At 41.2% G+C, this 13,669-nt stretch overlaps 1 protein-coding gene across 1 annotated transcript in view; it reads right to left on the reverse strand.

The window, feature by feature from the left end:
• Nucleotides 1-13,669, reverse strand: part of SLC24A4 (solute carrier family 24 member 4) — a 198,162-nt gene that overhangs the window by 83,006 nt on the left and 101,487 nt on the right. Inside the window, exons 4-5 of the mRNA XM_030214085.1 lie at nucleotides 6,226-6,310; nucleotides 1,067-1,170 (exon numbers count right to left, since the gene is read on the reverse strand). Coding sequence (XP_030069945.1) covers nucleotides 1,067-1,170; nucleotides 6,226-6,310 — 189 coding nt within the window. The remainder of the gene's footprint in view (nucleotides 1-1,066; nucleotides 1,171-6,225; nucleotides 6,311-13,669) is intronic.

Here is a 13,669-nt window from a genome sequence, read left to right on the forward strand (position 1 = left end):
TACCCAGTGCACTTTAAGACTCAGTACTTTACATTTTACAGCTGCAAAGATCTCATCAAGGGAGAAAAGCATGTTTTCTCAACCCTAAATTATTTCTGCCTACCTGCAAACATGCTACTAGGTAACATAGTAACATAGTAAATGACAGCAGATAAAGACCTGTATAGTCCATCCAGTCTGCCCAACAAGATAAACTCATTTTACATGGTATGTGATACTTTATATGTATACCCAAGTTTGATTTGTCCTTGCCATTCTCAGGGCACAGACCGAGAAGTCTGCCCAGTACTGTTCTTGTACTAAAAGTTCTGAAGATTCTGGAATCCTAAAGAGTTACAAGATTCCAGAATCCCAATTAGTAGCAACATTCCATGTAGAATCCCAAAGAGTAACACAGTAACATGACGGCCGATAAAGACCTGAACGGTCCATCCAGTCTGCCCAACAAGATAAACTCATTTTACATGGTATGTGATACTTTATATGTATACCCGAGTTTGATTTATCCTTGCCTTTCTCAGGGCACAGACCATAGAAGTCTGTCCAGCACTCTTCTTATACTAAAAGTTCTGAAGCTAACATCGAAGCCCCTTAAAATTTACACTCCAGCCCAGCCCTATCTATTCAGTCACGATCAGGGCGTAGACCGTAGAAGTCTGCCCAGCTCCCGTTTTTCACCCCTAAGCGGGCATTTCTGAATGACAAAGTTGGGCAGCATTAGGGATTTAACTGTATGCTTTGTAAAATGTAAGTATATACATTTAAATTTTGGCAGAGACACACTGTATATTTGTGCCTGCTTTCAAGCACACATATTTATAATGTGCTCACACAGTGCCGTAGCGAGGGCAGCTGCCACCCGGGGCGGTTCGCCGCTGCGCATCCCCCCCAGGTGCAGCACGGCGCACCCCACCCCCAGTTTCTTCAACTGCACTGAATACTTTCAGAAATAAGTTTGACACTGAAAAAGAATTTAAAAAAAACTATAAAAGCTGGATTGTGTGTTTAAATATTTGTAAACAGAAGAAATCGGGAAATCAGCAGGTGACAATTAAAAATGACTCACCTGGCCTGCAAATATGCCACAGATTCCGATTATACAAAGAATGTTGAAAACTGCTGAGCCAACAATCGTTCCAACTCCTACATCACCATGAGTGATAAATACACCTGCACGACAAGAGTACAAAGTCAGGAGCCGAACCAAAGCCTCTACCGCCTAATCAAATGCTTGTGCTGAATGTAATTTTGTGCAACTGGAAAACCTTTTTTTCTTCTTTAAATTCTTAGAGGCCCTTTTACTAAACTGCTTATGTACATCCTACGCATGTCAATTTTGAACTACCGCCCACCTACCGCATTGCCGGGGTGGTAATTTCATTTTCTACGCGCGCCCCACTACGTGCCCCGGAAAATTTCTGGTGCACGGCGCTAACCGGGCAGTAATCAGCAATGTACGCATGCTGACGATTACCACCCGGTTAACGCGTGACACTTCACCACTAGGTCAATGGATGGCTCGAAAATGGATGCGTGCCAATTTTTATTTTGCCGCATGTCCATTTTCAGCTAAAAAAAAAAATAAGGCCTTTTTTGCAGGTGCGCTGAAAAATGGACCTGTGCACATCCAATACACACATCTACACCAGCGCAGGCCACTTTTCAGCGCACCTTAGTAAAAGGACCCCATTAGACTTTTAGAAATGTATACAGCATATTCCATGTATAGAAAAATGTATGCTATTATCAAATTGTGCAGGAGTATAATACCTATACAAACACCAGTGCTGACAAGAGCACATATACTCTATGTTAGACGTACCAGGGTGCAGTTTCAGTGGAGTTGCAATGTTCATGCACATATTATTAAAATACACGCATATGTGCATAGAGTGGAAGCACACATTTACATCTTCTTAGAAGCAGGTGTAAATTTGTGTGCTTTTAGGGCAACTTCTAAGAGCCTATTTTATCAGGTCACAACTGCCGGGTAGCTTGAATAGATGACTAATTTGAATCATGGGAGTTTTTGATTGGCTGGGCACAGCCACATGACTAAATGATTCAAGTAAACGCTGATGCCATGTTTGTTTCAGCACTGAAGGGAAAACTGTAACAGGATCAGGACTGAGAACCAGAAACTGAGATTCACATCAGAGTAGATAAGTTTGTGGATTTCCCCAAAGCAGAGCTCGGAGCATGAAACCCAAATTTAAGTCAGAATGCTCATGGGTAAAGGCGGTTAGCTTAGCAGAGTTTTAAAAAAGGTTTGGACGGCTTCCTAAAGGAAAAGTCCATAAACCGTTATTAAATGGACTTGGGGAAAATCCACTATTTATGGGATAAGCAGTATAAAAATGTTTTGTACATTTTTGGGAAATTGCCGGGTATTTGTGACGTGGATTGGCCACTGTTGGAACCTTTGGTCTTTCCCAATATGGCAATACTTATGGGTCAAAGTACATGTGGGTTTTTCAAAACTAATTAGCTATTTTTGTAAACTGTATGCACATTTAAGCAACAGTGAAAGTTATTTTTGCTAAACTTGGACCTATGATTAGACTGTAAAATGGTTATTGCAAAATTTGCCTACCTTTCACATTTATTTATGATGGTCTATCAACACTATCATTTAATTTATTAAGAACTGAATATGAGTACATTTTAGATGATAATCCTAATGTAGTGTTATATTGGATTTCAGAAAATAAGAAGAAAATAGGCAAATTTTTGTGGACATTTCACATAGGTGAAACGTTGTAAAATGACATTCTTGGAAGTAACTTTATAACACGCCACCTTATATCACATATAAATAACATAACCAAAATCAATATAAGGCCAACATTTGATTGGAAAGGGGTTAATGTTGGAAATACAGTTGTTTATTAAAGAAAATGAGCCTCAATTGTCCTAGGTCAAGATTATACACAATAATCAAATCATCACATACCCTTGAATGAACATATCATTGGCTCCCCCCAAAATCCAGAAAAAAAACAGCAGTGAAAAAACTAAAAAAAAAAACAAAAAAACAAATTAGAGAAAACCACTGCTTAAAAAACCCCCCACACATTTTGAGTTAAATATTACAACAACTTAACCTCATTCCAAATCAAAAGTATTTGGATTAATAATTTGTCTGAAGTTGTAAGGGATTGAAGTACTTTGGACTGATTTGAAGGTTTGGAACAGTTGGAATGCCCAGCCAAAATCGTCTTGCAGTCTCGGATAAGTGATTGGTCACCTTCCATGCTTAGATATTCAACTACAGGATTTTTGAGACTTGGAAAAAAATTTGTTGTACTTTATCTTCATATATTACTTTTGATTTGGAATGGGGTTACGTTGTTGCAATATTTAACTCAAAATCCATTTTTTTGAAGCAGTGGTTTTCTCTGTTTTTTTTTTTTTGGGGGGGGGGGGGGGGGAGCCAATGATATGTCCATTCAAGGGTATGTCATGATTTTATTGCAATGTATAACCTTGCCCTACAACAACTGAGGCTTGTTTTCTTTAATAAACAACTGTATTTCCAATATAACCCCTTTCCAAATCAAATGTTGGCCTTATTTTTGGTTATGTAAGCATCATTGTTTGGCCTCCCAAGATTTGGTGTTTTCTGATACATAAATAACACCCATTTTCAAAGGGAAAGTATGCATGTAATTTCCCTTTTGCGTGATACTTTTCAATTTACTGGCTTATTTTTTACACATACAGGACTAATATAGATGCATCCATGTATTCTATAACCATGCGTGTAGATTTTCCAAATGCCTATGGCCACCCATTCCAAGCCCACAGCCATACCTTTTTGGCTGCACGCATTCAAATTTACACACACCCACTTTACAGAATATACCTAGCAAGTTGTGCCCGTAAATTCTAATTAATGCCAATTAGAGTCAATAGTGGCTTAAGTGGCAATCATTGGCACAGACTGGCTTGTTAAGTAATTAAACTGTCAAACCAACAAAAAGAAGGTCCAGGTCTCCCGCAAAACACACATAAAACAACAAGGAAAGCGGGAGAAAAACCCAAAATAGACCAGATACGAAACTCCAAAGAGTAAGAGCAGCAAAGAAGTTTATTAAGACCCTACACGGTCCATGTTTCGGCCAACCGGCCTTCTTCAGGGGCTCTTCAAATTGACTTATACAGATGTGCCTCCAGAATTCTCATGGAGTGAAAGGCATGCACTTCAAATTGACGTATACAGATGTGCCTCCAGAATTCTCATGGAGTGAAAGGCATGCACTTCAAATTGACGTATACAGATGTGCCTCCAGAATTCTCATGGAGTGAAAGGCATGCACTTCAAATTGACGTATACAGATGTGCCTCCAGAATTCTCATGGAGTGCAATGCATAAACGCTGGTGCTGTCTAAAATCGAACGTCAGCGTGCATACTAGTCCCCTGAAGAAGGCCGGCTGGCCGAAACACGGACCGTGTAGGGTCTTAATAAACTTCTTTGCTGCTCTTAGTCTTTGGAGTTTTCTATCTGGTCTATTTTGGGTTTTTCTCCCGCTTTCCTTGTTGTTTTAAGTAATTAAACTGCACACACAAATCCAGAATACGACCAGATTTGGGCGTGCAATTTCAGTCACGCTATATAGAATCCAGGGAACATTTGCCAACGTATATATGTAGAGACTAACCCCTTCCCAGCCCTGCCTTCAAGCAGTCCTGGTAAACTTATGTGCATATGAATTTACGTGCACATTGTGAAGACAAATTTTTTAAAACCACTGCTTTACCCATGGAAATTCCTTTTATGGTTCAACGATTTTTTTTATTGATGACACATCAAAATGTACAAATCCAATTCTCTAGAAGTACATAAATGCTGTATCAAGCACAGAAAAACAAAAGTACCACAAAACCAACAGTCATCAATATTTTATCATTGTTATCCCTCCCCCATTATGATTCAGCTTTTTATTTAGGGGTACCACTCCAAATAATCAAAATCATAACAGCAACTACTTATTATTTTAAAATACTATCTAATAAACTTGTGTATACCGTTAGTATGTTTAACAACAATTATCGATCCTCCTCTAACTAACATGTATCCCTTACCCCCCGTCAGATCTGGAAATTCCATTTAAAGTTATACCCTGAGCTTCTTAAAGTCATGCTTATCAATCGATGTTCCCTCTAAGTTGTGTAGGAGTCCTCCATCCACAATTGTGTCAGTGGGGGGGGGGGGGGGGGGGGGGGGGGGTTTGTTGTTTCAATAGTGAGGCACAATTCAACTCTGGAATTCGTTGCAGAAAATGTGGTAAAGGCAGTTAGCCTAGAAGAGTTTTAAAAAGTTTGGACGGCTTCCTAAAGGAAAAGTCCATAGACCATTATTAAATTGGATTTAGGGGGAAAAAATCCACTCTTTCTGGGATAAGCAACATAAAATGTTTTGTACTTTTTGGGGGATCTTGCCGGGAATTTGTGACCTGGATTGGTCGCTGTTGGAAACAGGATGCTGGGCTTGATGGACCTTTGGTCTGTCCCAGTATAGTAATACTTATGTAAGTCTACAGGACTCCAAAAGGATCTGTCACGTTTCTAGTGATTGAAAACACAATACCGTAACACTTGGCGGTTGGAGGATTCCCGCACACAGCTTAGAAGAAGCACTTATCAATCCTATACGTTGCATTATAGCTATCTTGTTCTTCACCATTGAGAGTCTGTTCTGATTTTTGATTTGCTGTGATATTTGTTCCTACAAAATACATTAAATGCCCTCTGGTTGTAATTCTGTGATACAGAACTACTGTCTTAAATTTTTTTTTTGTAATTATCATCATCTTCTCTTTTAGTCAACAAAATCTACATATAAATAGACCCCCCTAAAAATAATTTTCTATTGACCTGCAAACTGCTGACAGTATGCTGAAAACGGACACTCAGAACCATGGAACTAAAGAGCAGAAGTTAAAAAAAAAAGAGATCATATTTAGAAAGTCAGCATACGACACCCCTTGTTTAGCGTACAAACCCGTTACATTACCTTTCTTCTTTTCGGGGCCTTGCTTGAGAGAGGTCTAGACAGTTTTAAAAAGAAAGAAAGAAAAAGGAACCTCTGATCTGACCAGAAGGATGTCATGAACTCACTGGTTTCCTGTAGGCATTATTTGACGAAATGAGTTTCTTTAGTGCAAGTTGTGTTCTGCTGTTTAACATGATTCAAGCTTATGGCTTTCTATTTTGTTTTTACCTATAACAGAGGCAAACAGCTCTGGGGTGGAGCTTCCTGCCGCCATGAAAGTAGCTCCGGCAACATCTTCGCTCAGGTGTAACTTCTGAAAGACAAATCCCCATTACATTCTGCACAGTAGGGGAAACTTACAGAAACTACACTCACTGTTGCTCCCATCCTACCTCAATGGTCATTTTACACTGTCAGAATCAATCATTCCTCCCCCCTCCCCCTCGCAAACATTATGACAATTTATGCACTATGAGCAAAATCCGACCTGTGGAGCACACTGCTTTTCTAATCTAGGTTTTACAAACCTTGTTTTTGGGTATATTTAAGTTGGATGTATAGAACAGTGGTGGTGAACATCAGTCCTTTATAAGGGTGTTGTGCATGGTAAAAACTGTTTGTTTGTTTGTTTGTTTGTTTCATTTCATTTTATGTATGTTAATAGGCAGAAAAAAAGTTAATGTTTTTGTGTTTCAGATGGGAAAACAATATAAAACATTTATTGCATCTCTGTTTAGCAAAGACAACCCATATAGTCAGGTTTTCAGGGTTACCTGGTATGCAAATTTACCCTGATCTTGGAGCAAATATAGATATAAGAATCTTTCTCATTAGTATTCATGATAGAAATTCTGAAAGCCAGACTCATTTGTGACATGAGGGGAGAACCATTTTCAAAGTAACACATGTAGGTAATAGGCCTCTGCTGGCTTCAATAGATGGTTGGGAAAACTGCCCTCCCTCATTGGAGGCATTCTTAGGAGTGGGGTGTAAGTCAAAGGATGAAAAGTACACCTGCAGGTATTTTCCAAGTCAACATCTACCGACACAGCTGGTGCCAGGTGACCATGTGTACTTCTACCCACGACCATTTTCAAAGTGAAATTCTTCCTGCGTTGTCCATTTGAAAATTAATGCGTGGACCATGGGTAAAAATAAGCATCTGTAAACTTTGCTTCAATATGGGTTGTTTGAAAATTGCAACTTATTGTGCAAATTGCAAAAGAAAAATGTGGAATACTTAAAAATATTTGCAAAACAAAATCCCATTAAAAACTGTGTCAAATGAAATTTTTTGTGTAAGTCCCAAGCTTCAATTCTTCTTTACTTCAGAATTCACAATGAACTTAGCGCCCAATGCACAAAGCTTACTACCACTTAACACTTCTATAGTGCTACAAGGCATACGCAGCGCTGTACACCATACACATTACCAAGCTTTAAACATTTGCTTTAGACCAGTTGGAGCCGGTCTCAAGCAAAAGTTATTTAGCGAGTAATGCACAAAAGGGTTTTCTGTGGCTCTAACATGTGCCGTTGGCAGCTACTGAAAATCCTATGCAAATGCACTGCAAGGAGCTCATTAGTATTAAAATGAGCATTTCAAGCAATGCACAGACCTAAGTGCCTATCTTTACTGTGCAAAATTTTACAGCAGGCTTGGCTCTGTTCTTATGGGGAGCAGCCTGCTTGCATTATGCAAGCAGACTGCTCCCCATGGTAGGTGCTCAGGACCCCTCCCTGCCAACCTGACCCCCCCCCCACTCCCAAGCAACAAATCCCTGGTGGTCCGGTGGACTCTGACCCCCTCCCCCCCCCCCCCCCGCACACACTCCCCAATCAAAAATCTCCCTGGTGGTTTAGTGACCTCTTCCTCTCATACCTTAAAATGATGGAGGCTGGAGGGCAGGAGCAACACCTCCTCCTTCCTGCCTCTGAGCCCGCCCTGCGCAAAATGGCAGTACCTAGTCCCTGCCCGGTGAATCTAGGGATGCACTGGAAGGGGCTAAGCACCATAAAAGGAGTTTTTTTCCTTATATGGTGCTTAGCCCTGACCAGTGCACCCCAGAATGCACCGGGCAGGAGGGAGGAAGTGTTGTTCCTGCACATCATTTTAAGGTATGGGGGAGGGGAGGGGAAGGGGTCACTAGACCACCAGGGAGATTTTGATTTGGGGGGGGTCATGGTCCACTGGAGCACCGGGGATTATTTACGTGAGGGGCGGATGGGAGGGGGTGTGGGGTCAACTGGACCACCAGAGTTTTGTTGCTTTGGGGGGGGGGGGGGGGGGGGAGGAGCCAGGTTTAGTTTGAGTCACAAACAGCGACCAATGCACAAATGTGGATACATGCATCTCATTTGCACGTGATGCCCTTTGTGCGTTGGTTGGTGTTTGTGACTCGGTAACTTTTACCAAGGCACCCGTATTTAATGGGTATATCAGCCTCTTAGTTCCATAACACATATCAATCGATTACCTTCTAAACGGAGGAAAAAGACCTCTGAGTCCCAGTCAGAACCATCTTAACTGATCACTGAAAAAGGACACTCATTTCATAAGTCAAAAACCCTCCTCAAGTCCACAATACAAAACAAACACGTGGACCATTTTGGCATGGCAGAAGATAAGTGATGTTCACATTAGAAAGTAATAGTTCCATAACACGTATCAATCTAAGTTCATTATGAAATAAAGAAGAATTGAAGCTTGGGACTTATACAAAACAAATTGTGTTTGACGGAGTTTCTAGTGAGATTTGTTTGTTTGAAAATTGCCCCATAGAAGCACTGGATCAAAATCCTCATGTACTTTTTCACCCATGGATTTTACAATAATTTTCAAATCAGAAATGTGCTTATGTTTTCACTTTGCAACCTACCATACTTTTGCATCCGTTTTTTAAGTGGTTACTTTTTCCATGAAAACATGCGAATAGATTAAAATATACCCTCCTGGGAATACATCCTCTAAATGCAGTTAGTAATAGATATGCATTATGTTACAGCATACATATTATCCCGATGAATTTCAAGCGGGCAATTTTCACCCAGCTAAATTATATGCATAAACCTTTAGTTAGAAGCATAAGTGCCCTTGTGGAAGAAAGGAAGCATCACCCATTGGGCCTGTTTATAAAACCAACGTATACTCCTATGCTCTTTTATTAAATCACCCCAAAGAAAGTAAGCAAGCAGGTGCACTGAAGCAGGAATACTTGTACATGAGTGGAGGAGTGGCCTAGTGGTTAGGGTGGTGGACTTTGGTCCTGGGGAACTGAGTTCGATTCCCACTTCAGGCACAGGCAGCTCCTTGTGACTCTGGGCAAGTCACTTAACCCTCCATTGCCCCATGTAAGCAGCATTGAGCCTGCCGTGAGTGGGAAAGCGCGGGGTACAAATGTAATAAAAAATAAAAATATATATATATGTCATCAAGGGATATTTTATCACACAGAAAAAAAAAAACACAAAAGGGCTTTCAGGAATTGAATCAAGAGTCCTTTCATCACAAGACCCGACATGGGCTGTGTTTCGGTGCTCATGTGCCTGGGTCAGGGGTCAAACGGAGATAGACTCAAACAGAACTGGGAATAGAAACACTTAGATGCTATCAAAAAGAAATAAAAAACCGCGTCTCAAACAAACCCGTCGACAGACAACGTCAAGCGGTAAACCGTCTCAAACACGTCTTCAATAGTCAATGTCAAACGGTAAACCATCTCAAACAAATGCGTCTTTGATAGTCAATGTCAAGCAGTAAACCGTCTCAAACAAATGTGTCAATATCAAGTGATAAGCTGTCTCAAACAAAAGCGTCTTTGATAGTCAGTGTCAAGCGGTTAACAGTCTCTAACCAACGCATCTTCGATAGACAATGTCAAGCAGTAAACCATCTCAAACGCAAGCATCTTCAATATCAATGTCAAACGGTAAGCCTTTTCAAACAAACGTGTCTTCGATGGTCTATGTTAAGCGATATCGAAGACGCGCTTGTTTAAGACGCGTTTTTAAAATTTCCTTTTGATAGCATCTAAGCATTTCTATTCACAGTTCTGTTTGAGTCTCTCTCCGTTTGGCTAGGCCCGTGTCGAGTCTTTTGATTAAAGAATTTTTGATTGTTCCGTTCCTGAAGGCCCTTTTGTGCTTTTTTTCCGTGTTGTGTTTGTCTGCATTTTTGGACTCTTTCTTTTTGCTACTAGGGATATTTTATAAAATTTGTATTCAGTACCAATCCTGTCTCTACTTCCAAAAACACCTATGCATATAGGGCCAGATTCTATAAACAGCGCCTAAAAAATCTGCACGGTAAACAATTCCACTTAAGTGTATTCTATAGGCGGCGGCGCCTAGATTTAGGCATGATATATAGAATACGCTTAGTTGACATCTGAGCACCTAAAACTATGCACCTCACTTACACCAACAAAAACGTAGAGTAAATCTTTACGCGTAGATTTAAGCACACTGGGCCATATTCTATAACTGTGTGTGTACATTTTGGAATGCCCACGAAATGCCCATTTCCCTGCCCCTTTTGAACTGCGCACATTGGAATTTAGGCGCAGTTCATTACAGAATATGTTTAGTGAGTTGTGCGCATAAATTCTAATTATTGCCAATTAGTGCTCATTATTGCTTGTTTTTTTAAAATATTTAACAGTTTTTATTGAGAACGCAATTGTAAAAGTACAATCATCAATAATGACAGATTTACACTACTTTCAACTTGTACAGCAACATATCATCCAAAACCACTCTCGTATTTAAACCCCTTTATCCCCCTTCCCTTACCCTCCCTATTCCCCCATATAGGTATTTCTTATGAGCACTGAAACTATTTACCAGTCGCATACATAGTTTTTTAAGGATTAAGCTTCTTCCCTGCTGTGTTAGCTTGGCTAGATAGGGGCTCCAGATCTTAAGAAATCGGACTTTGCGTTTATATGAGCCTCTGGCCTCTTGCGCTTCCCATGTTAATACTTGGTGTATTTGGTTACGCCAATGCCAGGGTGTCTTGTGAAGCCCACTTTTGCAGGATACATTTTCTTGCTATCAAACAAAGCTTGCGGAACAGCAACGCTTCTCCTGCTCTAAGCTCCCTAAATGAGTCAGGGCAATCAAGCACCACCTGAATAGGTGTTTCCTGTACATGACTCGACATCAAAAGGGAGAGAAAAGCCGCCACCCGCCTCCAAAACCTCGTATAACTGGACATCCCCAAAACCCATGATATAAAGAATTGTCAGCGGATTTGCATTTCAAGTAAGTGGGCGTTTCAATTCTCCCCCGCTCAAAATAGCTGAGCTTGTGAAAATTATGCTCTATTAACAATTCTATATGCACATTCTCGGTACCCTGCCCCACTAATTAATTGGGGGATGTTCTTGAGGTGAGCTGCGATGTCCCAAGAAGTAAGATCACATCCCACATCTAATTCCCATCGTCGCCGAATCATTATTGCTTGTTAAGTGCTGTTATCAACGCTGATTAGTTTAAGCCAATTAAGTTACGCACATTGTTATAGAATACTAGGAAAGAAGGCCCGTTTCTCAGAGCAATGAAACGGGCGCTAGCTTTTTGGGGGGGGGGTGACTCACATACGGAGAACAATGGCGATTTTCCTGGGCCGCCCGTGGCTCGTCGCGGTTGTAGCTGGTTTGTGCGCCGCCGCTGTTGTTAGCGTTGTCGTAGCTCTGTGTGGGTGGCGATTTTCCTGAGCCGCCCTCGACGTCATCGCGTTTTGACGCGAGGGCGGAGCACAGGCACAGTAATAAAACTCACCCTCAACGTTCGCTCCGCCCTCGATGTCATGACGTTTGACGCGAGGGCGGGCCCGGTGGCTTCACCACCACGAACCTTCGAACCTGAAGTCAGTGGCTTGGCTTCACTGACGTCAGTGTCCTCAGAACGTTGAGGGTGAGTTTTATTATAGTAGATGCCTGGATTTCAGCACGGATCTCTCGTTTAGACTACTGCAATCTGCTTTTTGCTGGCCTCCCACTTAGTCACCTCTCCCCTCTCCAGTCGGTTCAAAACTCTGCTGCCCGTCTCATCTTCCACCAAGGTCGCTTTACTCATACTACCCCTCTCCTCAAGATCCTTCACTGGCTCCCTATCCGTTTTCGCATCCTGTTCAAACTTCTTCTACTAACCTATAAATGTACTCACTCTGCTGCTCCCCAGTATCTCTCCACACTCGTCCTTCCCTACACCCCTTCCCGTGCACTCCGCTCCATGGATAAATCCTTCTTATCTGTTTTCTTCTCCACTACTGCCAACTCCAGACTTCGCGCCTTCTGTCTCGCTGCACCCTAAGCCTGGAATAAACTTCCTGAGCCCCTACGTCTTGCCCCATCCTTGGCCACCTTTAAATCTAGACTGAAAGCCCACCTCTTTAACATTGCTTTTGACTCGTAACCACTCGCCTCCACCTGCCCTCCTCTCTTCCTTCCCGTTCACATTAATTGATTTGATTTGCTTACTTTATTTTTTTTTTTTTGTCTATTAGATTGTAAGCTCTTTGAGCAGGGACTGTCTTTCTTCTATGTTTGTGCAGCGCTGCGTATGCCTTGTAGCGCTATAGAAATGCTAAATAGTAGTAGTAGTAGTCTCTTGTAACCAGAGCTAATATTGTGATGTCATAATGCCTCAGTCCACCAATAAGAGCCAACCTCATCAGTGATGTCACAATGGCTTGATTGTCCTATACTTGGCTCACTTTTATTACATAGCTCTTTGAGCAGGGACTGTCTTTCTTCTATGTTTGTGCAGCGCTGCGTATGCCTTGTAGCGCTATAGAAATGCTAAATAGTAGTAGTAGTATATAGGAACCAGCAGATATTGCATAAAGGTAGGTACCGTGCGACTGTGCACCTACTTTTTATAAACACTCACCACCCTCCAGGCAATTTGATAAGAGCCCACCTGACCATGTAAAATGCTGTTCTTCATGCCCAAGTCCCTTATAAGTTTAACCCCTTAAGGACTGAAAGTTCACCATTTGTGGTTCTACAATAGATAAATGATACATACTTTAAAAGCTTATAGGGTCTAATACTTTCTCTTTTCATACATCTCAAACTACAGGAGCCATCACTCTAAGTCTAATGAATTAACCCATATGCAATACTTTGCTAAGTAGTAGTAGTAGTACTTCAGACTGTCTAAACACAGATAAATAATCCTGGTTTTCTATCACTGTACATATCAATTAACTCCTAAGTAAACATTTCATTATTGCCAATCAATGGAAAATGCATTATCATATTGAATTTAAACACTACAGCTCAGTTACTGTTCATGCTTGATTAAGACTTTCATAAAACCACAGGCCTAGCTATGAATTGGTTTATTTTCTGCTTAGGACTTTATAATAACCTTTGCCAACTTAAGCTCATTGCCGAGAATGGTTTTATCATCCATCATCCATCTCTCTACCATGAACTCTCACACCAGTCTGGACCATTGGTTGGGCAGTTTGAAATTGCTGCCTTCTTTTGCCAGGATTGCTCCTTAGAATTCTGTTAAGTCTGGGTTCTTATCAAAACACTGTCCTATATAATAATTCTCACCTCCAACAGGATGTGCTTGGGACCGTGCCTGCCGGAAGTGGTCTGCTAGGCAGGCAAGCACTGACCTCAGTGACAGACAATTTGGCAAAGCAAAACAATCT

The sequence above is a fragment of the Microcaecilia unicolor genome, chromosome 9, assembly GCF_901765095.1.
Source record: "Microcaecilia unicolor chromosome 9, aMicUni1.1, whole genome shotgun sequence".
NCBI classification, from domain to species: domain Eukaryota; kingdom Metazoa; phylum Chordata; class Amphibia; order Gymnophiona; family Siphonopidae; genus Microcaecilia; species Microcaecilia unicolor.